The sequence below is a fragment of the Heterodontus francisci genome, chromosome 4 (assembly GCF_036365525.1).
Source record: "Heterodontus francisci isolate sHetFra1 chromosome 4, sHetFra1.hap1, whole genome shotgun sequence".
In the NCBI taxonomy this organism is placed as follows: domain Eukaryota; kingdom Metazoa; phylum Chordata; class Chondrichthyes; order Heterodontiformes; family Heterodontidae; genus Heterodontus; species Heterodontus francisci.
Window position 1 is genome coordinate 192,267,376 of NC_090374.1, and position 27,245 is coordinate 192,294,620.

The following is a 27,245-nucleotide window of genomic DNA, read 5'->3' on the forward strand; positions in this document are numbered from 1 at the left end:
ATAGAATATGAATGTAAACTAGCAAAAAACATAAAAATGGACTGTATAAGCCTCTATAGGTACATGAAAAGGAAGCGTTTAGCTAAGACAAATGTGGGTCCTTTACAGGCAGAGTCAGGAGAATTTATAATGGGGAATAGAGAAATGGCAGAGAAGCTAAATGATAATTAGAGATCCAAGGGACAAGGGAGAATGAGGAATTGAAGGAAATTAATATTAGTAAGTAGGTTGTATTGGAGAAATTAATGGGGCTGAAGGTTGATAAGTCCCCAGGACCTGATATTCTACATCCCAGAGTGTTGAAAGAGGTAGCTTTGGAGATGGTGGATGCATTGATGAGCATCTTCAAAAATTCTATAGATTCTAGAATGGTTCCTGCAGATTGGAAGGTAGCAAATGTCACCTCACAATTCAAGAAGGGAGGGAGAGAGAAAACAAGGAGCTACAGAACTGTTAGCCCTCCATCAGTAGTAGGGAAAATGTTAGAATCTATTCTAAAGGATGTGATAAATGGACATTTGGATAATAATGGTTTGATTGGGCGTAGCCAACATGAATTTATGAATGAGAAATCATGTTTGACGAACCTGTTGGAGTTTTTTGAGGATGTTACTAACAGAATTGATAAAGGGGAGTCAGTGGACTTAGTGTACTTGGATTTTCAGAAGGCTTTTGATAAAGTCCTCCAGAGGAGGTTGATTAGCAAAATTAAAGCACATGGGATAGGAGGTAATTTACTGGCATGGATTAAGGATTTGTTAATAGGGAGAAAACAGAGAGTAGGAATAAACGGGTCATTTTCACATTGGCATGCTGTGACCAGTGGGGTACTGCAGGGATCAGTGCTTGGGCCCCAGCTGTTCACAATATATATCAATGATTTGGATGTTGGGACTAAATGTAATATTTCCAAGTTCGCAGATGACACAAAACTAGGTGGGAATGTGTGTTGTGAGGAAGATGCAAAGCGGCTTCAAGGGGATTTGGACAGACTTAGTGAGTGGGCAAAAACATGGCAGATGGACTATAATGTGGAAAAATGTGAGGTTATCCACTTTGGTAGGAATAACATGTGCACAGTATTTCTTAAATGGTAAGAGATTAGGAAGTGTAGATGTACAAAGGGACCTGGGTGTCCTTGTCAATAAGTTACTGAAAGCTAACATGCAGTTGCAGCATCAATTAAGAAGGCTAATGGTATGTTATCCTTTATCACAAGAGGATTTGAGAACAGGAGTAGTGAAGTCTTGCTTCAATTGCATAGAACCTTGGTTAGACTGCACCTGGAGTACTATGTGCAGTTTTGGTCCCCTTACCTTAGGAAGGATATTATTGCCATAGAGGGAGTGCAATGAAGGTTCACCAGACTTGTTCGCGGGATGGCAGGACTGTCCAATGAAGAGAGATTGGGGAAATTGGGCCTGTATTCTCTAGAGTTTTGAACAATGAGAAGTGATCTCATTGAAACCTACAAAATACTTCAAGGGATAGACAGGGTAGATGCAGCTAAGATGTTTCCCCTGGTTGGGGAGTCTAGAACCAGGGGACACAATTTCAAAATAAGGAGGAGACCACTTAGGACTGAGATGAGGAGAAAGTTCTTTACTCAGAGGGTTGTGAATCTTTGGAATTCTCTACCCCAGAGGGCTGTGGAAACTCAGTTTTTGAGTATGTTTAAAGCAGAGATTGACAGATTTCTAAATACCAATGACATAAAGGGATATGGGGATAGTGTGGGAAAAAGGCATTGAAGTGGTTGATCAGCCATGATCGTATTGAATGGCGGGGGAGGCTTGATGGGCTGAATGGCCTACTTCTGCTCCGATGTTCCTCTGTGCCTCCAGACCCACAGCAATGTGATTGACACTTAACTGCCCTCTGAAATAGCCTAGTTAGCCACTCAGTTGTCAAAGGCAATTTGGGATAGGCAACAAATGATGACCTTGCCAGCAACAACCACAACCCATGAAAGAATAAAAAAAATCAAAGTAGTCCAGCAAACTGCCTCCCAGTTTTCCCAAGATATTTGAATAGAAATCTATTTAACACATTCATCTTCCATTATTGTCAAAGCAGTAGAAGTAAGGATTGGGTAGTGTGTCCTTGGATCTCTGAGTTCTGTTTTCATAGTTTCAGCAGAAAAACTCTGATGATTTTTCACACTTTTCAGTGAATTTCCTTCAAATAAAGTCACTTCCATTTAACCTGGCAATGCTGACTCAGAAATCTGATTGTTGCTTGTCACTTCTTATTGCAGCAACATATGTTGTCCAACGTTCCCTCTAAGCTGTGCGCAGATGTGCAACAGACAGAAATGTGCAGCGCAGCGAACAAACAGGCCATGCATAAGCAGCGTCCCTTTAAGTCGCACGCATGCACAGCCACGCATTAATCCGAAAGGGACCGTACAGTGCAGCAAGCCGGCCACACATTGTAAGCAGAATTTCAAGGGAACATTGATGTTGACCCCTGCTCTTTGCCAACTACCACCACATCTCCATTCTTTTTTTTTTCCTCTCCAAAATCCTTGCCAATATTCTCACTTCACAGATCCATGTCCATCTATCTTGCAACTCAATGTGAATAGATCCAATCAGGTTTTCACCCCTCCCACTACACTAAAAGAGCCCGAACCAAAGTCCCAAATAACTGACTGGTGGATTATCCCTCCTGATCCTCTCTGTTGCATTTAATGTGATTGACAGCACTATCCAGCTGCCATGCCTCTCCTCCATTGTCCACCTCAGTAGAAGTTGTTTTGTTCCACTTTTGCCTATCCAGTTGTAGCCAGAGCGCACTTGAAGATCCAAGCCTGACCCCCTCCATCTTCCTCATCTACATACTGCTTCATGTTGGCATCATCCACATATCTGAGGTTAGCTTCTACATGTATGTTGATGACACTCAGCTCTACCTCAACACCACCTCTCTGGACCCTTCCACCCACTCTATGCAGTTAAACTGCTAGTCTGGCATCCAATCTTAGATGTGCTACAATTTCTTCCCGCTGAACATTGGAAAAACCAAAACCATTATCCCCAAATACTGCACAAACTCTGCATCCTTACCACTGACTCCAGCCCCCCTTCCTGGCCACAATCTAAGTTATATATTACAAATTGTTGTTGACTCTGTGGACTTCATCAACCAGTAAGAGACAAAAAGATCAATATTTGATGCTGCAAGTATACCATTGATTTGTTAATCTGTTATCTCCTTGACTTGACATAGCTTCAGGATCTTCATGAGAATAGATCGAAAGCCTGGTCTCTCAAGTCTTCCTGTTTGCCATTTACCAAGGCAATCACAACAAGTACTAGTGAACTGAAAGTTCTACTCATTGATTTTCCACTTACAAATCTGTTAAGTGGACTGCTTATTACAGCTCTAAATTCTCCAAAACTGATTCTAGCCTTCACAATATTTTCCAAGCTCATGCATAGGATAGAATTCTTACTGAGGGCCCTATTTTCTTTTGTACCTTATACCAAATCCTCACAGCCTTCGCGTTTATTGTTCTTGTATAGGAAGGAAATAGGCCACCTCGTAACTAAACAATATGGGCAGAGTTTTACTGACCCCCGACGTCGGGGATCGTGGCAGGGGGGGCCTGGAAAATGCCTCCGGGAGAGGCCTGCCACGGGCTTCGACGCCAGGAATGCTCCGCCCCATATTACCGGCAGCGGCAGGGCCTCGTGGCAGCCCTCCCGCTGCTCAGCGTCGGGAGACACATTTAAGTATGGTATTCAATGTTAATTCATGAATTACTTGCTGCGGCTGGCCATCCCACTCTGATATTGCAGTCGGCGACTGGCACTCTCGCGCCATTCGATCTCCGGCCAGTGATGGATGGCGGAACGCTGGTAGGGAGGGGAAGAGGTAAGTATATCAGTGCAGGAGGGGGAGAGCCGGATCAAAATTACCTGATTGGTCTAAGGGGTGATGGGAAGGGGTAAAGTTAAAAGTTTCTGACCTTTGGGGGATGGGGGTGGAGGTCAGGTACACAAGGTGAGTATTTTGCGGGGGGAGAGGGCAAGGGATGAAATGTAAGTTTATTGGGGAGGTGGGAGAGGGGCTGGGAACATTAATTTAATAATATGTAATAAACGTTAAAGCAATGTGCCTTTAAAACTTAAAATGAAATGTAAGGGCTGGAAGCCCTTTAAAAATGGCGCTTGCGCAGTGAAACCAGACACCGTTGCTGGGGTCGGATTTCCTGCCCCCTCCATGTCATCGGGTGGGGTTGGTCCACCCCAGCCATGTAAATGAGCCGTCGCATATATCTCAGCAGCTCCGCGTGTGGACCGCCATCTTTGAAGCTCGCTGCCAATCTATTAAAATTCAGCCCTATGTTTCAGAGCAAGAGTACAGAGCATAGAAAAGTGACTGGATTAATTTAAGCCATCAAGCCCACTCTGCCTTTTTTTTTGCCTGGAAACTCGCTCTGCTTTCTATGTTTTTTTACCTCTTTATCCCATAATGCCCTTATTTCCAAGTAAACATTTATCTCCTTTTTTTTAGAAACCTCATGACTTTGCATCTTTGGTTTGAAGAACAGTGTGTTTCATATTCTCAACATTTACTGTTTAAAAACAAAACTTTTTCTTGAATTTACTTTTCACATACTTAGATCACATTGCGAGATTAAATCCCCCTGATTGGGACCGCCCTGCTACAGAGAAGAATCATTCCCTATCTACCTTGTCAATTCCCTTCATGAAGCACCTCTATCAGATCAGCCCTTAATTTCCTAATTTCCAGAGAAGATAACTCGAGTTCCCTAATTTCTCACCACACCTCAGTCCTTTCAGATCACTATCATTCTGATGAATCGTTGTTCGACTTTCTTTAACTACAGTTTATTCTTATGATGGGACACCTAGTACGGAATGCAATATCCCAAATGAGGGTCTGAGCTGTGTTCTTTTTAATTTTATTCGCAATTGTGTACTTTGATATTCCACACTTGTGATGAAGTCAAGGGTCCCGTTAGCCTTTTCGTTACTGCTTGCAGCTGAGTTAATTTTTAATGATTTATGTACCTGGACCCCTTTTATCATCATCTTCTGCAGTGCCTCCCCATTGAGATTGTACTCCCATCTGCCATTCTTGTGTCCAAGGTATTAGAGGTGGGGTGTTTTTACTTATAATTTACTTGTAAAAATAATAGGGTACATAGCATTAAATGTTAGATGTTCACAGATTTATTATATACAAAGTAAACATACACTTAACAGCAGCACTTGCAACATAACCTTGCCACTATTACCCGGAGATCCAAAACATGTTACAGTTTTGAGCTCATGTTTTAAGCTGATCAGACCTTAATCTAAGTATCTTCTCCCCCACTCAGTTTTTATCCTTCTTTATCCAACCCTGCTATGTGACGATTTGCATGTTTCATGGTTACATTGCATAGTGTTTATTCAACACTGAAATGCTTATACTGTCCTTGTAGCATGTACTCCCTAACTTGCGACACTCCCTAATGTTAGCTGAAGTAAAGGAGCCTTTCTGCCTGTTCTGTGTCTGTGTAATAACTTCAGTTTTAACTAGCTGTTTTTTCATGGACAGCTGCATGTCCCCGAATTTGTTATCTACGTTTCATGCCAATTTTCCTCTGCAAAACTTGTCATCAACTAATTATAAAATGTTCTGCTTTTAATTAACCTTGTTGTCTAAACTGATCAATGCTTTAAGATTGGTCTTAATTCAACAGTTCAGTGGTCACTGCATCTGTATTAAACATTCATGCCTACAAAATAACACACACCTGTCTTATTACGCTTTCAGTTTTCTAACAAACTCATATAACAGGAAAAAGTTAAATACTAATATTGTTACAATATAAAAAGACTGCAAAACAGTCCAATTAACCCCCTTTCCTTAACTCTCACTTTGCTTCATTAAACTATATCTACCGTTGTTACACCCACTTGCCCATCTGCAATGTTTTGCTCTCTTTATTAATCTTCCAGTTTAATATCATCTGCCAATTGTGTATAATCTCTTGTGTGCTTAAATCCATCATTTATATCTATGCATCTATAACTATACAATATGTTAAAATCCTTGAATTTTCTTTGTGACGTGACAATTGGTCACATTTCAGTAACTCCTGTGTGACACCTGAATATTAATTTCAGTGAGTTCCGTTTGTGGTTTCAATTCACTTCTGCAGCACACGGTTCCTCAATCAGGGGCACTGTCCACTTCTTCTGTCTATTTCTGAATTCTTCTGTGCACTTTCCTGTGCCCAGTCTGCTGTACTACTTGGCTATCATCTGCAAAATAAATGCTACAGTACTGCCTCACACTGGCTTATCCTGCCACACACCTCATGCGATGAAGCCAGAGGCGCACAAACCAACCAGATTTGTGTATCCTGCTGGAGGTCAACACAAAATGCGAAACTGGAGCTCTGGTCACCACTTGTTGTGACTGTCTGGAACAAGGTTTGAACCTTGCTTGTTGAGAGGCCTGACTGCTACCACAAAGCAAAATGCTCGCTCCTCCCAATTTGAGAATGGTTCTCTTATCCCAGTTCTACCTCCTACCTTCCAAACTGGTTCCTACAATTTCACATACCTCAGTTTTAACTGGCAGTCTCTCCTGCAGAACCTTTGACTGCCTTCTGTCCATCTCTGTGACTCAACTCAAAGAATGTGATTAGATTAGTTAGTTTTATCTGCCCTTCACAAAATCAGAGAAGGATGAAGGATATAGTCGAAAATGTCTATATTGGTGATAGAGATGGTGAGGCCACTTCTGGTATTGAATTTGTAATATGGGCAATGGATATGAATGGGTAATTTGATGTGCATAATGGTATTGAGTGATGACAGGGGAATTCAGGTGAAGAATTAAATCACCATCAAAGGAGATTTGATTGGTACAAAGACTCAATGAGGAAAATGGGGAGGAGATTTATACAAGGAAGTCATCAGGAGACTTCAGAAGAAGGAAGGTAAACCACTTGAAGGAGAAGTAGGAGGAATGTTGAAGTGCTTGAAATTGGAGAAGAAGCCAGAAGATTATGGGGCAGATTGTGGTGGAACTTGGAAGAGATCCACAGAAGTTTGGATAGGGAACATGGTGAAATATAGCTGATTAGGACAGTCTTGATGATGGGAAAATAGTTAGGTTTGGTTAACCAGGATTGGTAAGGTCCAAGATTTATCCAAGATCGGGTCATGGATGAGAGAGTAGACGGCCTTCTTTGGAAGGGAGCAAACTGTGCTGCATTAACAGTGATGTCCTTGGGTTCAGAAATTGCCTGTATTTCAGGTGACCATAGAAGAGGAGGATGGCACTATTTAAAGAAAAGGAATTCTGCTGTTGTCCTCACATATATGATCCTCTCTCATCCAACAGCACCAAAATGAAACCGATTAACTGGTCGTTCATCTCATTGCTGTTTGTGTGATCTTGCTATTCGCATTATGGTTGCAGCAATAGTCTCCATAAAAAGCAAACTTATACAGACATACTGGTTATGGCATTTCTTTGTGACTGCTGAGGCACTATACAAATGTAAATCTTTTCATCATGTTGTAATCTGTGATCTACCGCTGCATGATTACAACTCATGGAAACAATAGTGTATATTATCCATGCTCCGCTACCTATGCATTTAAGTTATAACAGTTAACTTGCTTTTTGCTTATGATGGGGCACTGTCCACAAAATACAGGGAAGGGGTTATATCTTAAAAAAACATAATGTATAACTGAGCATTTTACTGATAGCATGAATGTTTCATTGGATAAATTGAGAAGGAAACATATTTTCCTGAGAACTTTTAAGTCTGGAGATCTGAGATTAAAAATATTAAACTGAACTCTCTTCTTTTCCCCTCCAGAAATGTGTTTTCTGCAGAAAGAGAGTTAAGAAGACTTTGGGTGCTTGCATTCAGTGTTCATATGGACGTTGTCCAACATCCTTCCACGTAACTTGTGCCCATGCAGCAGGAGTTGTAATGCAACCAGATGACTGGCCATATGTAGTCCTCATCACATGCTTCAGACACAAGATAAATCCAAGTGTAGTAAGTATTTCATTCACTTGGAATTGCTCTTGTCCTAGAATTCATGTCAGCATATTTTGAATTTTAAGTTCTATGTTAAGAGTTAATTTTCTGCATTACCTCTCCTGATTTTGTTGAACAACGTTCACTCATCGTGTGGGGTGGAGCTGGTGGAAATTATTTGAAGAAAATTGAAATCAGTTTAATTACAGTGCATTAAATGGGTAAAATTATGGTGTGCATGGCGAATATTATAAATGCACATGGTTTTTCCTATCCCTTTCCACCTTCCTGAAGGAAGTATGATATTAGAGTCATAGAGTTATGCAGCACAGAAACAGGCCCTTCGGCCAACGTGTCTGTGCCGGCAATCAAGCACCTATCCTAATCCCATTTTCCTGCACTTTGCCCATAGCCTTGTATGCTATGGCATTTCAAGTGCACATTTAAATACTACTTAAATGTTGTGAGGGTTCCTGCCTCTGCCACCACTTCAGGCAGTGTGTTCCAGATTCCAACCACCCTCTGGGTGGAAATTGTTTTTCCTCAAATCCCCTCAAACCTCCTGCCCCTACCTTAAATCTGTGCCCCCTGGTTCTTGATCCCTCTGCTAAGGGAAAAAGTTTCTTTCTCACTATCCTATCAAAGCTCCTCATAATTTTGTATACCTCAATCAGATCCCCCGTCAGCCTTCTCTGCTCTAAGGAAAACAACCCTAGCCTATCCTGTCTCTCTTCAAAGCTGAAATGCTCCAGCCCAGGCAACATCCTGGTGAATCTCCTCTGATTCCTCTCCAGTGCAATCGTATCCTTCCTATAGTGTGGTGACCAGAACTGTACACAGTACTCCAGCTGTGGCATGAGTAGCGTTTTATACAGCTCCATCATAATCTCCCTGCTCTTATATTCTGTGCCTCAGCTAATAAAGGCAAATATCCCATATGCCTTCCTAACCACCATATCTACCTGTGCTGCTGCCTTCTGTGATCTGTGGACAAGTGCACCAAGGTCCCTGTGACCATCTGTACCTCCTCGGGTCCTACCATCCATTGTATATTCCCTTGCCTTGTTAATCCTCCCAAAATGCATCACCTCACACTTATCAGGATTAAATTCCATTTGCTACTGTTCTGCCCATCTTACCAACCCTTCTGTATTATCCTGTAATCTAAGGCTTTTCTCCTCACTATTTACGACACCAATTTTCGTGTCATCTGTGAACTTTACTGATCATACCTCCTTTATTCACGTCTAAATCATTAGCGTACACTACAAACAGCAAGGGTCCCAGCACCGATCCCTGCTGTACACCACTGGTCACAGGCTTCCACTCGCAAAAACAACCCTCGACCATCACCCTCTGCCTCCTGCCACTAAGCCAATTTTGGATCCAATTTGCCAAATTGCCCTGGATCCCATGGGCTCCCAACTTCTTAACCAATCTCCCATGCGGGACCTTATCAAAAGCCTTACTGAAGTCCATGTAGACTACATCAACTGCTTTACCCTCATCTACACATCTAGTCACTTCCTCGAAAAATTCAATCAAGTTTGTTAGTCACTATCTCCCCCTGACAAAGCCATGCTGACTATCCCTGATTAATCCCTGCCTCTCCAAGTGGAGATTAATCCTGTCCCTCAGAATTTTTTCCAATAGTTTCCCAACCACTGATGTTAGACTCACCGGCCTGTAAATATCTGGTTTATCCCTGCTACCCTTCTTGAATAATCGTACCACATTCGCTGTCCTCCAGTCCTCTGGTACCTCTCCTGTGGCCAGAGAGAATTTGAAAATTTGTTTATCAATGGTCACATTTTATTTTCAAATGTGGCTTATCATTTGGACTTTAGTAGCAAATTATCCTTGGTCTGAAATATTGATCAAAAATGTTTGCTGTGGATTTAAATGGACTGATATAAGGCTGAACATAAGAGAACCTGATAAATTTAATTTCACACAACAAATTTACTTTAGTGTTGGTTGTTTGTGAAAGATGATACAAGTGTTCAGTTTAACAGCAAAATAAATTAGTGAGGTTTTAAATGTTGCTTTTTAATGTGGATGCATTCTTTTACTTTAGTAACAATCAACTGGCCCATGGTCAGTGATGAGCCACTGTTCTGTGCTTTATAATGGAAAATAATTGAACTATATTTTCCAAAAATGGAAAAATGTGATTTTATTGTAAAACATTACTATCCCTTAAACAGATATTATGTTTGTCAGTCAAATCTGTTAAGTAAACAAATTGTTCTTGGTGAAATTTTTATTTTGACTTTTTTCCTCAAAAAAGAAAAACAAAACTTTATTTCAAGACTTATCAGTTGGACAAACAGTAATCTCTAAGCACAAGAATGGAAGATACTACAGTTGCAGAGTCACTGGGATTTCGTCGCAGACCTTCTATCAAGTCATATTTGATGATGGTTCCTTCAGTGATGATCTGTACCCAGAAGACATTGCTGTGAGTATTTTGTTTCTGTTCAATCTGCAAAAGCAAAACATTTTAATGGTTCCTCTTCAAAAGTGACAAACTATAACAAAATATTTTAGGTTTTTCCAATCTCTTTCCACCTTACTAAATGAAATATACTATTTTATTAGCAGTCACTTTATTTTTACAAAGATGCCTGGGAAGCACAGTGGAACAAAGAGCTGATAGGAAGCACTCGGGAGCTAGGGAACAAGCAGTGACTACAGGCTCTGGGACTGAGCTTGGAGCAGATGCAGAAGTAACAAACTTGTAACTGATTGGTCCCTGGTAATCAGTTATGCCATTATGGCAAATCTATGAGATAGATCCAATATTATATTTTTTATTTATATTTATACTATATAGGCACACTGTATATTATATATTTAATAGTTACGGCTAGGTGGTAAGAGATGTGGGTGGTTCCCACTGTTCGCTTCCCAACTGACTGCAGCAAGTCTTCTTGATACTAGGGTTTTAACCAAAAGAGGAAAAAATGAAATTCCTTCGATTTCATTTTTTTGTTGTTTGGTGTATCGGTTTAGAAAGAAAGTAAGTAGGAAGGTATAGGGGTCACACCACTGCACACATGACACCCACACCTCAGTCTTTCAAATGCCCTTGTCTGTAATAGCCATTTCTTGTTCAAGTTTGCGTTTTACATCATCCTTTCTCTGGATGAGGCGCAATTATAATTAAAATTGAATTTCCTTTTTGTGCGTTGAAGTTTTGCCCCAGAAAAGCCTCTGTATAGAAAGTTTTTTTAAAATCCATTTCCCACTTTTAAATCCCAGCTGGAGAGGCACCTTTTCTGTTTCAAAGCTTGTAATAGGCAAATTTGCATTATTGCATTATTCTTGGCTATTTTCAAATTTAACTGCCTGTGCACACCTTAACCCTTAACTGCTGCTTCCATAAGACACAGATTTAATAGTTCAGGTCCTGCCACATTGATGGTTCTTATCTATACAGTGATAGTGGGTGATAAGTTTTTTTAGCCCCTGTGAGGCGTCTGGGTTCTCCTCCTGCACTTTGTCCTTAGTGAGTTCTGAATCTGTTTTGCTGGGTTCAGTTCGCATCGGATTTAGAGACCTGTTCCTTTGATTCTTTATTTGTCACATCCACACTGACCTCACTTTTATTTTACTTGTGGTTTTCACAAGTATTGTTTATCTTTGTTTATTTGACAAATGAAATACCCTTAATGACAGGTTTTCTTGTAGGTTTAAAATAGAAGATTAACTATTTATTGAGCAATATTAATTCCTGAAAGCTCACCCACACACGCAGACACTTGCATACATATACACACACACATATACAAGAATAGATAGAGAGGGAAATGAATAAGTGGTTTGAAGTGAGGTAGGTATTTGGGGTTTACCTGTTGAATCTTCTTGGAGATCAATTTCTCTTTTGAAGTTGCAGGCCTGGGGTGTTTGTAGATTTCTCTGTTGGTTGAGACTTCAATCTGGAGAGGGGGGATCACTTTCAGTTCTCTGCTGCAAAAGTTGAAGTGTCGAATTCACAGCAGGGTACCACCTTTGGCTTTTGCTGGATCTCTCAGCTGGAGAAGTTTTTGGTGATGTGGAGCTGGATTTTAAGGAGCCCTCAACGTTGTGATCTGTGGCGGGGGGTGCCTGAAGATGGCCCCGAATAGGGCCCGCCAAGGACCTCAATGCCAGCAGGACCCGGCCCGATTCTCCCGGCGGCCCTCCTGCCGTTGGACGACGGGACCTGAATTAACACATGAAAATGAATAAAATTAATACATTAACATGCACTTACCTGGGACTTTATGAGCCCGCCGCAATCTTCAGTATGGTGGCTGGCACTCCCGTGCCTTCAAGTACCCGTCTCGGTGGGGAGAGGGGAGGAGGTACGTTTATCAGGGCAGGAATTGGGGGGAGACGGGGTCAAATTAAAGTCATGGATGTAGGGGATGGTGGAAGAGTTGTAGTTTAAACTTTGTGCAGTTTTGTGGTGGGTGGGGGGGAAGGTCAGATGGTAAAGGTAAGTGTTTTGGTGGGGGGGGGGGGCGGGGGAGGAAGGCAGATAATTAATTTAATTATTATTAGGGAATGGGAAAGGGGCAAAATAAATGTATTCATTTAATTTTATGCCATGTATCTTTAAATATTTAAAAATAAAAGCCAGTAGGGCTGACAACCCTTTAAAAATGGCGTCAGTGTCTGCACATTGGCAGCTAACACCAATGCCGGGGACGGACAGCCCACCCCCTCCACGTGATTTGGCCGGCGGGCCACCATTTTTGAAAGCTTATAAAATCCAGCCCATTGTTCTTTTTCAATCTCTCTCTCCAGTGAGCTACTTTTTAAGGTCAAAAGTCTTTCACACCTTGCCTTTGTGGGAGATGCAGAGCCCCCTCCTTGTGGTGACCAACAGTGGCCCAGAATGTGGCTACATCACAACCTCCTTTGTTTCAGAAGAATCCAGTCCATTCAAAAATGTCTCTTGATGGGTTCAGGCTGGGTGTAATTGACACCTCTTAGCTTGGAATGTATCCTTTCGTCCTGAACAAGAAGTAAGACAGTTTGAATGTGCAGGGCCAGGTCGTTTGACCTTTGGTGGCCATTTTGCAGCATATTGTCCACTTTTTTAAAGGAAAAGTCAATTTTTGTAACTCTTCAGTTTGGGTTCTGTATTTTCAATCGCTGCACTTCTCATGAGTGTGACAATATATATAAAATATATATATAACTAAAGCAAGTCACATTACTTTCTTTGGTTCAGCCTTATTCAAGGAAAAGTGGCTTTCATAAAAGGTTTTATCATATGAACATACGAATTAGGAGCAGGAGTAGGCCCTTGGAGCCTGCTCCGCCATTCAATAACTTAATGGCTGAACTGATAACTCCACATTTCTACCTACCTCCAATAACCTACCACCCACTTGCTTATCAATAATTCAACTATCTCTGCCATAAAAATATTAAAAGACTCTGTGTCCACCGCCTTTTGAGGAAGAGAATTCCGAAGACTCACGACCCTCTGAGAGAAACAATTTCTTCTCATCTCTGTCTTAAATGGGCGACCCCTTATTTTTAAACAGTGACCCCTAGTTCCAGGTTCTCCCACAAGGGGAAACATCCTGTCCACATCCACCATGTCAAGCCCCCTCAGGATCTTGTATGTTTCAATCAAGTTGCCTCTTACTCTTCTAAATTCCAGCGGATACAAGCCTAGCCTATCCAGTCTTTCCTCGTAAGACAGCCCGCCCATTCCAGGTATTAGTCTAGTAAACCTTCTCTGTACTGCCTCCAACACATTTACATCCTTCCTTAAATAAGGAGACTAGAACTGTACACAGTACTCCAGATGTCGTCTCATCAGTGCCTTGTATAGCTAAAGCATAACCTCCCTGTTTTTGTATTCAATTCCCCTCGCGATAACTGATAACATTCTATTAGCTTTCCTAATTACATGCTGTACCTGCATACTAACCTTTTGTGATTCATGCACGAGGACACCCAGATCCCTCAGAGCTCTGCAATCTCTCTCCATTTAGATAATATGCTTTTTTATTCTTCCTGCCAAAGTGGACAATCTCACACTTTCCCACATTATACTCCATCTGCCAGATCTTTGCCCACTCACTTAACCTATCTTTATCCCTTTGGAGCCCCCTTATGTCCTCTTCACAAGTTACTTTCCTACTTATCTTTGTGTCATCAGCAAATTTAGCAACCATACCTTCGATCTCTTCATCTAAGTCATTTATATAAATTGTAATAAGTTATCAGATTGAATGAAAATGCCTCATGATATCCTGTTATAACAGCTGTTGCTTCAGGTTAAAGGCCTGCTCGGGTATAAAATTAAAACCCGACCCGGGCCCGACTTGACACAGCCAAACCAACCCGACTGGAGCGCGAGTCCTTTAATTTTTTTTTCATGCCCGACCCAACCCGAAAATATCAAACATGTTATTGAAACAGAAAAAAAATCGCGTCAAAACGTGAATTAAAAAGAAAACAGTACAAAACAAAACAGTACAATCCAACCCGACCCCACCCGAACCCGACATGTGTCAGGCTTTACCTCAAATGCCATATGACCAGCTTTAATGCTGGTCAGTATTGGCTGTGAAAGCAACATCTGCTGAGGCATTCAGGTATTGCATAGCCTTTCCAGTTACAAAGATAGAGCTTTGGGTAACATTTGAGTTAAATCCTTATCAGAAAACAAAATTCAATAAATGCAGTTACAGAGGGACCTTGATCCCAGTTCTCTGCGGTTAGCTTTAGGCCCTTTTATCTTACTGGATTCCAGAAGAAATCTCCGTGATTTACATTGCGACCTGCCATCATTCATCCTGTAACCTGTCGAAGGCCATTTCATAGAAATGAGATTCGGTGTTTGTGTAACTAAATTGCCATTGTGAAGTACGAACTTCAGCCTTTCAGCCTGTGAGGTCAAAGGCAGCTAGAATAGGAATTGGCCAAAGCAAAGTTTAAATATTCATTAATAATTTTGTATACAATTGCCTGTTATATTTTACATTTTTTGGTTCTTCTCAGCAATTTTCTACAAAGGAAAAAGAAAGCTGTAATTCCTAGAGTGCTTTGCTGATTGCCAGTGCTGCTGGATCCAGGATTCTGGAGATTGTGCCTGCAAATTGATGCAGAGCTGGTTATGTGTGTTTAAGTGCTTGCATCATGATGCAAATATACAGATATATGAAACTGATTTTGTGCATTCAGTGGGCAAGGCTAACACGTGCTTAATCTAATGGATTACAAGGTCTGCAATATTGTGGTCCTGCAATGCCACCTGAAGTCTAGAGTTCAGAATTTAAACACGTTTTTCAATTCATTTCATGGGATGTGGGCATCGCTGACCAGGCCAGCATTTATTGTCCATACCTAATTGCCCATGAGAAGGTGGTGGTGAGCTGCTTTCTTGAACCGCTGAAGTCCGTGTGGGGTTGGTACACCACAGTGCTGTTAAGAAGGGAGTTCCAGGATTTTGACCCAGCGACAGTGAAGGAACGGCGATATAGTTCCAAGTCAGGATGGTGTGTGACTTGGAGGGAAACTTGCAGGTGGTGGTGTTCCCACGCATCTGCTGCCCTTGTCCTTCTATGTGGTAGAGGTTGCGGGTTTGGAAGTAGCTGCCGGAGTAGTCTCGGTGCGTTGCTGCAGTGCATCTTGTAGATGGTGCACACTGCTGCCACTGTGCATTGGTGGTGGAGGGAGTGAATGTTTGTGGATGGGGTGCCAATCAAGCGGGCTGCTTTGTACTGGATGGTGTCAAGCTTCTTGAGTGTTGTTGGAGCTGCACCCATCCAGGCAAGTGGGGAGTATTCCATCACACTCCTGACTTGTGCCTTGTAGATGGTGGACAGGCTTTGGGGAGTCAGGAGGTGAGTTACTCACTTCAGGATTCCTGGCCTCTGAACTGCTCTTGTAGCCACAGTATTTCTATGGCTACTCCAGTTCAGTTTCTATGTCAATGATAGCCCCTAGGATGTTGATAGTGGGGGATTCAGCGATGGTAATGCTGTTGAATGTCCAGGGGAGATGGTGAGATTCTCTCTTGTTGGAGATGGTCATTGCCTGGCACTTGTGTGGCGCGAATGTTACTTGCCACTTATCAGCCCAAGCCTGGATATTGTCCAGGTCTTGCTGCATTTCTACACGGACTGCTTTAGTATCTGAGGAGTCACGAATGGCGCTGAACAATCATCAGCGAACATCCCCACTTCTGACCTTATGACTGAAGGAAGGTCATTGATGAAGCAGCTGAAGATGGTTGGGCCTAGGACACTACCCTGAGGAACTCCTGCAGTGATATCCTGGAGCTCAGATGATTGACCTCCCACGACCATCTTCCTTTGTGCCAGGTACGATTCCAACCAGCGGAGAGTTTTCCCCCTGATTCCCATTGACTCCCGTTTTGCTAGGGCTCCTTTATGCCATACTCGGACAAATAATGCCCTGATGTCAAGGTCAGTCACTCTTCCCTCACCTCTGGAGTTCAGCTCTTTTATCCATGTTTGAACCAAGCCTGTAATGAGGTCAGGAGTTAAATAGCCCTGGCGGAACCCAAACTGAGCGTCACTGAGCAGGTTATTGCTGAGCAAGTGCCACTTGATAGCACTTTCAATGGCACCTTCCATCACTTCACTGATGATCGAGAATAGACTGATGGGGTGGTAATTGGCTGTGTTGGATTTGTCCTGCTTTTTGTGTGCAGGACATACCTGGGCAATTTTCCACATTGTCGGGTAGATGTCAGTGTTGTAGCTGTACTGGAACAGCTTGGCTGGGGGTGTGGCAAGTTCTGGAGCACAGGTCTTCAGTACTATTGCCACAACGTTATCAGGGCCCATAGCCTTTGCAGTATCCAGTGCCTTCAGTCGTTTCTTGATATTATGTGGAGTGAATCGAATTGGCTGAAGTCTGGCATCTGTAATGCTGGGGCCTTCAGGAGGGCGATGAGATGGATCATCAACTCGGCACTTCTGGCTGAAGATTGTTGCAAATGCTTCAGCCTTATCTTTTGCACTGATGTGCTGGGCTCACCCGTCATTGAGGATGGGGATATTTTTGGAGCCGCCTCCTCCTGTTATTTAATTGTCCACCACCATTCACGACTGGATGTGGCAGGACCTCAGAGCTTAGATCTGATCTGTTGGTTGTGGGATCGCTTAGCTCTGTCTATCGCATGCTGCTTACGCTGTTTGGCATGGGAGTAGTCCTAGGTTGTAGTTTCACCAAGTTGACACCTCATTTTGAGTTATGTCTGGTGCTGCTCCTGGCATGCCCTCCTGCACTCTTCATTGAACCAGGGTTGATCCCCAGCTTGATGGTAATAGTAGAGTGGGGGATATGTCGGGCCATGAGGTTACAAATTGTGGTCGAGTACAGTTCTATTGCTGCTGATGGCCTACAGCGCCTCATGGATGCCCAGGTTTGCATTGCTAGATCTGTTCAAAATCTATCCCATTTAGCACGGTGGCAGTGTCACACAACACGATGGAGGGTATCATCAATATGAAGACAGGACTTTGTCTCCACAAGGACTTAAGAGTCGTCTTGATGGCAGGAGGACCTTGCTTCTGCCAAAGGTGATAACTTCCCATGGTAAAATTGCCTTACAAACAGTAAATTTCTCTGTAATATTGCTTGTTTCCGTCTCTTCCTCAACACTTAACCTTTCTTTTGTTACCTCTGGATTCAACTGTTGAGTGCTCTCCTGTCCGGCCTCCTCTCTTCTATCCTCCATAAATTTATGCTCATCGAAAAAACTATGCTGACATTTCCTAACTTGAACCAAGTCCTATTCACTCACCACCCCTCTATATAAATTCAGGTTGCTGTTGTTGTTGCAGTAAAAGTAGTCAGTGGAAACCACCATCTTCATAGTTCATAGTCAGAAGCCAGTTTTAGCAGAGATTCTTCTGAACCTGAAATAGTCATGTTGTAGGAATATCTTCTTTAAGAAGTGCTTTTCTGACACCCCAAAGAAAACTAAAAGTGCCTTATTTGATGCCATGAAATTATATCAAAAATTGAACTATTAGGCAGTGTCAGTCTTCAGAGTTTTAGGCTTCAGTTTGCTGAAAAATTTTGGAAAAGTGTTTTTGACCAAACAGGAGCAGCTGTATTCTGATGTTACTTCCACTCTTGAAGTAAACAGTCAGCAAGGATGCAGAGGCAAGCAGATAAGCACTTCAGCCTTTTTGTTTTAAAAAGAAAACAGTGTACAATAAACAAGCTAAGTTAGAAATAAAGTAAATTTTAAGTGAAATGATGAAATTGGAAAAAGAAAATGAAAGGAAAGTGGAACTAATAGAAATAGTGTTTGAAATGTTTTATTTGTAGTGGGTCAATATCACTGTAATCAAATTACTGTTACCTGTTACACTGTTGATATTTGTTTGAGTTAGTGCTTCAGCTAAAACTTGTTTATAGGCTAAAAGGTCTGGAATTTCCCTGGTTGCCAGTGTAAGGATAATATGTCAGAAACACTGTAAAACGAAAGGTGGCATGTTCTGTATGTATTCTAAGAGGGTTACAGTAAACTGGTAAACCTCATTTTGCAGCTTATCCCAGTGCTTCCACTATTTCAATTCTGGGGCGGGGTGGGGGTGGTAGTAGAGAGAATAATTTTGTAATCCTCCTGATTTGCACATTCAGGTTAAACTAATGAACATACTTTGAAAGCAGTTTTTCTGTTTTAGTATAACAAATATCCTCTAAATCTCAAAAATTCGATTTATGCATTTAAACTTACAGATGAAAACCTGCATTTGCAATTTAATTACATTATTTCATCAATGTATTCGTTTGGTGCATTAAATATAACTGCAAAACTCTGTGAAATTAAGATTTGTGCTTTTAGAATTTATAGGCCATTGACTATTATTTAAATGAGCAAATTGATTGTAATTAACATACATCATTAATATGATTCAGCCTCTTAGCATGATATACGTGCATGAATTTCATGATTGAGTTTGAGGGTATTCTTCCTGAGTCAGTCGACCTTCACGTACAAATGGGATTCACTGTTACATCAGAAATAAATCAACTAGCAGCATTATCTTCATGAAATTTGCACTTGTTTGCTGGTATATTAAATAGGTGCCTTCTCCCTTTTCAATACTTCTATGATTGGCATCCCCCTAAAAGTATTAACTTACTCCGAGGGACTCTTTGCTAACCTCTGAAACACAGGGGAGAATATTAACCTCCAAGAATGGTTAGGTTGGGGGGGAGTTTAAAATTTGTTTTATCACTTGCTAGCTTCAACACGCTCTTCCAGGTTTAACAAAGGTGCATTTGGATGCCAGTGAGAAATCTACATGCTGAAGTTGGAGATTTAATTATTGTAAGCAGACGGGTGCTTATTGGCACAATTAATGTCCTTGGGTCTATGCAAAATGTTTTTAACTTGGCTCCAAATTTAACTTTTGCAGCCTGGGTTTCCCAGGGTTCAGAAAACTGACCAGGGAAATGGAGGTGAGTTTGAGCATCAGTTCAGGTGGGTAATTAAATTTCTCATGTCCCATCTGAATAAAAGCACACTTAAAGGAGCTGATGACCCTGTTTCCTCTGGCAAACGTTTGCAGTAAGTGCTTTTGTGACTACAGCTTTTGTTCAACCTTGGAAGCTTTCAAAGTGACAAGATCTGGATCGAAGGTGCATTGGATGTGTTTGACAGCATATTAAGAAAAGCAAGACCATCACCATCCATGGTAGCATTGATTTGCTGTGATCAGTTCAGCAAGTGCACAGGAGAGAGGGGCTGAGGTCATAGGAAGCACTACATATGTCATAGGGTTTAAAGACAGAGGCCCAGCTTCCTTGGTCTCTCGGAAGAATGGTGCTTCTGTAAGCTGAGGTTGTCACATTAGAAGGTGGCAGACATGTGCAACCTCCTAGAGGAAGACCTGCTCCCTGCTGGACCTGGTGACCATGGATTACCAGTGGCTGTGAAAATGACCACAACCTCAACTTTTTACCTGGGGTATCCTTCCAAGGCACTATCAGACATATCCAGAATCTCTCAGTCTGCTGGACCCATAAATGCATAAGGATTGTTTGTTCGGGCAGGCAATAATGTAAATTTTGCATGATGACAGTAGCCAGAATGAGGGGGAACTTGGATTTGTCTCTTTGGCTGGATTCCCATCGGTGCAGGTTGCTTTGGATTTCACACACGTAGCATCACCACAGCAACCAGGAGGGTTTATTCACTGCAAGGAATATTCTCCCTATCTACTCAGTCCAGACCCCTCATGATTTTCAATACCTCTATCAAATCTCTCAGCCTTCTCTTCAAGGAAAACAGTCCCAATTTCTCCAATCTGTCTTCATAACTGAAGTTTCTCATCCCTGGAAGCATTCTTGTAAATCTTTGTTGTACTCTCCAGTGCCTTCACATCTTTTCTAAAGTGTGCGCCCAGAATTGGACGCAATACTCCAGTTGAGGCCGAACCAGTGTTTTATACAAGTTTAACATAACCTCCTTGCTCTTGTACTCTATGCACCAATTAATAAAGCCTAGGATACTGTATGCTTTATTAACTGCTCTTTCAACCTGTGCTGCCACTTTCAATGACTCATGCATATATACCCCCAGGTCCATCTGCTCCTGCATCCCCTTTAGAGTTGTACACTTTTTTATATTGTCTTTGTGTTCTTGCTGGATAAGGTATCCATCATTCTGTGTAAGGCAGCAGACAAGTTGGCACGGCTGTGGTCAATTTGAGAGCTGTGCTTGAAGCTCCATGCAGGCGGCCATTCTCTCCATAGCAGCATACTCTCAGTTCCCTGTGCTACCAGTCCACTAGTGATTGAGTTGTACTCCTCCATCCTCTCCACTATGCTGGAACGTATGCATGGTGCATCTGTCCTTACCTGAACTAAGTTGCTGATGCACCTCTAGCATTCTCCTTCTGAATTATAGTGTCTAGGCTTCAGAATCCATGTCCAGCTGAGCAGAGCTTGGAGAGGATTGCAACTCCCCCCCCAACCCACCCCCCCAATATGACTTTCCACAGCTATCACAGCCTTCAGTCTCTGCTCGTGCTCACCTGTGTGAAGTGTGAATCAGCAGGTGAAAACCCAACTAACTGTCTAAGTGGACCTACTGAAATGTGAGAATCTGCACTGGTCTAGGGCTGTACATCGGTGACAGTGGAAGCTCAAAACGAATGAAGTTCTTGAGGAATCATTCTCATACATGTACAGCAAGGGTCACAGGACATGTAAAGGCCCTGGAAGACAAAATAACAGGATATAATTTAGTTGTGGCAACGTCACAATTTTGTCAATCATCATACTCCGTTTTCTCAGTGTTCAGTATGTGTGTCAGAGATATTTGTAATTCTGTCACCAGCTATCTGCAAGCTCCCTGTCTCTCCATCTCCAACTGAAAAAGATGCAGATGTGCATCCAGAGTATTGCTCTCTGCATCTGTGAGCTAGACTATTCGTGGCAGGCTACCTCCGTTCTTCTCCTCCTTCCTTGGAATGTGCACTCTGTTCTTCTACAAGGGGCTGAAAAATAGACCTTTGAGTGAGTGAAGGTTAGGTATTCACTTGATGGATGGAGTGCATTCAGTGTGGGTGATATATTGTGTAAAGTTTGAGGTGAGTGGCAGCGATGGATCGTTAGATGAGGTGGTGATGAAGTGCATAGAAAGTGAAGGCTTGATGCTGTTGGAAGTTGTGTGGGTGTGAGGAATGATGTGATGGAGAACACTTAGCAAAACAGTAAAAGTGAGGGGGGAGCTTAAAGCACAGAATGCAGTTGAATTAGTAAATGTACTTACTTTTCCTGACCTGGTTAGACCATTAAACTGCTTCCTGTATTGCATTCATGACCTGGGCACAGCACTCCTGCTGCTCACCTCCTCAGCTACCTCCAACCACACCTCTTTGATGAGAACAACAGGTTTCTTCCTCCTATTTGCTGCAGTTATGACCCTCCACCTCCTCCTGACTGCCCCCAGTAGTAATTACAGTAAGGTGCCATTGAAACTGGGTGCTGTCCTTGCTCTATGTCCAGGACCCATCGAGAACACCTCTTATTTGCATTTGTGCACTGTCCCTTTAAACATAGCTGAGATGCACAGATTGAAGATGTAAAACATGGAAGCCAAATTAATTGGTCCAATCCAGACCTCATTTGACTTCTGGATTTCCCCCAGGCAATTACATCTCCTGCTCAAAAGCTGCCATCATATAAATATTTGGGCTACAGTGTCAGCTGTAGAAAGGTAAACAGCATAATCATTGTAATTCTTTTTTTAAAAGTTATGATATGGTAACAGAAATAACTTTAGTTAATTAACAGAAAAATGCAGAAATCTGACCTTGTGCACCCTTGTAGTCTAAAGATATTGATTTTAACATCTTTGGTATATAAGGCTTTTTCAGGACCACACCCTTGGTTTTGTTTCCTCTGTTGTGGGCACTATACTTGATTGATATCTATACCCATTTTAGTATTTTTAATACTGTGATTTTTTTTTTAATGTTTGTAATAGCTCTTTGGGATGACCTACCATCCTCCACTCTCCATGAACTTCAGTTCATCCAAAATGCTGTTGGCCATATCCTATCCTATACCAAGCCCTTGTTGACCCACATTAGCTCCTGATCCCACAGTGCCTCAAATTTAAAATTTTCATCCTGGTGTTTAAATCTTTTCTAGCTTTAGCCACGCCCCCCCCCCCCCCCCCCCCCCCACCCCACCTCTCGCCTTACAAACCCTTTTCCCTGAACGCTCCACTCCACTGACTATGGTCTCTTACCCACTTCCCCCAACCCCCCCATCACCTTTGCCACACCAATGGCAACCATGCATTCAGCTGCCAAGGCATCATGCCCCCTTCTCTGCCAACCTTTAAGACCCTCCTTAAAACCAGTCTCTTTGACCAAGCTTTCAGTCATGTATCCAAATATCCCGTCCTTTTGATTATGCCTCTGAAGCAAGACACGTATTTCATTCTTAAAAGTGGTGTACAATTCTTAGATATTGCTTTTATGGATGCTTCAGTGTTATATTGAGTTTGAAAATTGTAAATTGAATTTTCTTGGCTAATTACTTTTCATGTGTCAGTTACTAGACCATTAGTACGTACCCCAGACAGATTGGTTATGATCAAATTGTCTTCAATCCCAGTTGAGGCCTGCTCCTGACTTGAAAATTGTTATCATGTCACTGATATCTCCAGTGACTTGAGAACCTCCTTTTAGATTTGCTGCTGATAGTATTCCTAGGCTGAGGCATGCAATGCATTCCAGTTTACACCATGTTGACTGTTGCCAGAACAAGAGTGGGAGATCTTTTGCAACTGTCTCCAAGAGGCCAGACAGAGTTTCTATAATTACAGGAATCTTTGTTTACACAATCTTGAGATGCAAGTTGCTAGCCAGTTTCCCTCCATAATCTGCAGTAACATAGTCTGTACTATATCTTCAAACTACGTACAGAAAATTCTTTACAGAAATTTTGGGGCACTTTGCAAATGACAAGTATATTAGGCTGCATATTTATGTAAACTAACCAAATTACAGAAGTTATACTGCAGATCTTTGTGATAGGACATTATAAAGGCTAACAAATAACAACTGGACAGTCAAATTGTTGCAGCAATCTACCATGGATGATAATCTAGGAGGTTGACCTATAAAACCAAAACATTGTTCTGCAAAGGTTCTGTCACTGAGAGTTTCAAGATTGTATGTGGGCATCATAAGCTGTGCTCCAGGGCCTACCAGTCCACTAGTGAAAACGTAGCTTTGAGAAGGAAGTTGAAACATCGTGTTAGGATCAGAAAATGCAACCGAAGCTTAAACACTACCTGGCAATGTTCCTAAAACTGCAGGCTACTTGCATGACAACTTTCAATGAACTGAGAAGATCTTGCCCCAGGATTCAGACAGTGCTGGTCCCAGGGAGATAATGGAGCACCGAGCTGCTTCTGCTTACTTTGCCTATCAGAACCAAATCCTGAATCTAATAACAGCAACCATATTTCTTCAACCTAACTCAAAGCTTCTTCAGAAAACCATTGCAACTGAATCTTTTATCCTGTGATTAGGTAATTGTACTCTGCATTGTCAAAGCTGCCAGCCATTCTGCTGATAGTACCTTAAGATGGGAGCTCTTAAAGTATGGTCTGCAGATTTCACTTGTAATCTCATAGACATAAACTGTGAACCCTACATTCCTTTCTCTGCAATGCTGTCTGACCTGCTGAATGTTTCTGCCATTAGCTATTTTTATTTCCAATATCTGCAATATTTTACTTTGTTACACTGTATGATAACCTACTGGTTATGATAGTGGACTAGCAGCCCAGAGGCTATAAGTTCAAATCCTACCATATCAACTTGTGAAGTTGAATTCAATAAATCTTGTAATTTATGACCCTAACAGTTGCTGGTTTGTAAAAATCCAACTGGTTCACTAATACTCTTCAGGCAGAAGAGCTGCGACCCTTATCTGACCTGCATGTGTTTTGTGGGTGCCAACCCTCCAGGATTTCCCTGGAGTCTGAAGGAATTTAAAGACTAATCTCCAGGGCACTGCTGTGAGTAACTTAGGGGAAAAATCTCCAAGGTAATAAACAATGGTGTTTTAAAAGCATTTTCTTTGAGCACTACTGTTTACTAGTCATAAAATTAATGGACATTAAAAAATGCTGTTTGCATAGTCAAGAATTATTCAATTGGGTAATAAAGAGTCTATTCATTTTTTAAATTGGCATAGGAAGACTGTGCACCGTGAGGATGGACATGTCAGGTGACTACTGGCAAGTGTCTGGGACAGGGTAGTTGGAGGCAGGAGGTCATGTGATGAAATCTGCAGGAATATGTCCAACCAGTGTTGGCAACCTTAATGTGACTCCAGTCGCACAGGGCAACTAGAAATGGGCAATAAATACTGCCTTGCCAGTGTCATTCACATCCCAAGAACAAATTAAAAATTATGTTCTTCATTATAGCACAAAGCTAATGCTGCCAAAGTTTTTTCAAGTCTGAATTTGTGGACGAATCTGTTTAATGGTGGAAGTTAACTGGCATATGCAGATTATGTTCAATTAGAACATTTTAGCCATATGTTCTGTCCAATGTAATGAATGTACCAACAAAACTCATAAAGTAGATTAGTTGCTGAATTGTTCATCAAAATATGCAAACAGTAACTAAGCTTGTCCAAATCCTACTCTATTAACAGAGCAACAAAAAAGGACCTGAATTGGAATCGAGAGATATTTTGAGGTTCTGAAAATAGAATGCTCTGCAGTTCACTTTAGTTTTGCAATTATTGTGGCTGTTGAAGGAAGAGAATGTGGAGATGAACAAATATATGAGAGTTACAAAAGAGGGGGAAAATGTTGCCTCAAGAACATTCGCTTTGTTTGGTGAGATAAAATTGCGACCCTTTGAAGTTGTGACCCTTTGAAATTATGCAGCATCTAATTATATTCAGTCTACTTACCTAAGGTATTAAAATGCTAAGCATTGTGTGTTTTTTGTTTATGATTCCCTAGCCACAGCTTGTACCTTTCAAGACATTGTATTTTAGGATTGGTGTGCATGGCTATTTTAGTACAATGTGAATATACAAAACAGCTAATATAATGTAACAGGTTTCAACAGCTTGAGAATTTACTCCATCAGATTCTGTTTTTTGGAGCTGCAGAAATGATTATTTAGACAAGCTAGTAAGGATGTAGATGTGATTACTAAGGCTGGTAACAATGCCTGAGATTGGCTAGTGAAGTAAGAATGGCAACAGGATTATAGAAGTACAGCTGATAGAATTTTTTCTGATAGATAAAAGATTTCCTTATTCTGTATATGCAGAATCTAGATTAAAGTGAAATGGTGTTTTGATAGTAATACAGATTTCACCATGTAATTTCATCAAGTTGTGCAAACATACGCACTTGTATTTTTATCTTGTGCACATATTTACTGTGTGTAAGAATCTTTGTTTAAACAGGATGAGTCTGTTAGTTTTGCTATTTCAGTTGTCTTATTGTTTAACCCTTAAGATTGCTAGCTGCAGCTTTTATGTTGACAGTTTGGAGTTTGGATCATTCACAGGTGTGCAACCAATACTCAATACTTTCCATGGTTACAATTTAAGTAGCAAGTCAAATGCACATTTAAAGGCTCTGTTTCATCCTACCAGCCATTATGAGAAGCTAAGCAACATCTGGCACAATCTAAAAGAGCTCAGCATGTTTCCAAATAGCATTGCCTGCTGGGCATTCACATAAGCTGACAAAAGACTGCCGATTTTGTCCTTCTAATGGTTTATTTGTAGTCATTGACTTTCTTGCTTGCCAGAACCAAAAGGGATGGTATTCTTTTTCTTTGAAATTTTGAGGATTTTAATTGAGTCCAAGTACTATAATCTCGAATATTTAGAAGTGGGTTATTTCATAAAGGAATTGTGAAACTGCTCTGCAGATATTTAGATACCCCATTCCTGCATATTCAACAGGTTAAAAAATCTTTAAAAATCAAATATTCTTCTACAAAATAAACATTTCTCAATAAATAGCCTTTTATCATACATTCCAATTTTAAAATAATACTTTTCTCATACCAATTATTTTGACAAGAGTTTATTAATGGACTTGCTAACTTTTTATTTACTCCATTGAAAATTGCTGTTTGCCCAAACACTAAGTAACTTGCCTCTGCCTTTGCAATCCTACTACATTTTCTAAAACAAAAATCTGGATTTTCAGTTGGAGATCAGTGTTTTTCATTTGCCTTTTCATTATTCTGTCTTTCACTGTCACTCAGCAATGTCATGAACTTAAAGCTAACACTCAACTTTTACCCATGTAATTGCTGTGGCCATTTTTCATAGTTGAATATCCATGAGGTTAGATGCACAAACTTTTGAAGTTCTTTTCCATTAAGTCTGTTTTTGTTATGACAGCTAGGCCTGTAGTTCCTGAGGCCATTTCAGATAAACTGCAATATGGTGGCAAATCTAGCTGACAAGAATGGGTGGATTTAGGGTGGGTTGGAAGTAAAATATCTGTCCTGTGTTTAGTTCAAAAAGCTTGGGCCAGTAGGTTAGTCATGTGATCAGCTGGTTTAACCACTCGTGTGTGTGAATTCTCCATCTTAGCAGACCCTGAAATGTGAGCTACCTTACACCTGCACTGTCTGGTGATCAAAATTCATTTGGGTTAATTGGACCAGGGAGCAGTTCCTTTGTCTGTCCAAGCAGC

At 41.3% G+C, this 27,245-nt stretch overlaps 1 protein-coding gene and 1 long non-coding RNA gene across 3 annotated transcripts in view; one reads left to right on the forward strand and one right to left on the reverse strand.

Moving 5' to 3' along the window:
* LOC137369466 (lysine-specific demethylase 4C-like) overlaps positions 1–27,245 on the forward strand; it is a 537,539-nt gene that overhangs the window by 441,563 nt on the left and 68,731 nt on the right. For both annotated transcript variants that reach the window (XM_068030713.1, XM_068030714.1), the window contains exons 18-19: positions 7,862–8,047; positions 10,320–10,490. In XM_068030713.1, the coding sequence (XP_067886814.1) occupies positions 7,862–8,047; positions 10,320–10,490 (357 nt within the window). The remainder of the gene's footprint in view (positions 1–7,861; positions 8,048–10,319; positions 10,491–27,245) is intronic.
* Positions 10,317–14,851, reverse strand: LOC137369467 (uncharacterized). Its single transcript, XR_010974951.1, has 3 exons — positions 14,783–14,851; positions 11,884–12,236; positions 10,317–10,514 (listed from the first exon to the last, which is right to left on the reverse strand). It is a non-coding gene; the product is annotated as an uncharacterized lncRNA (long non-coding RNA).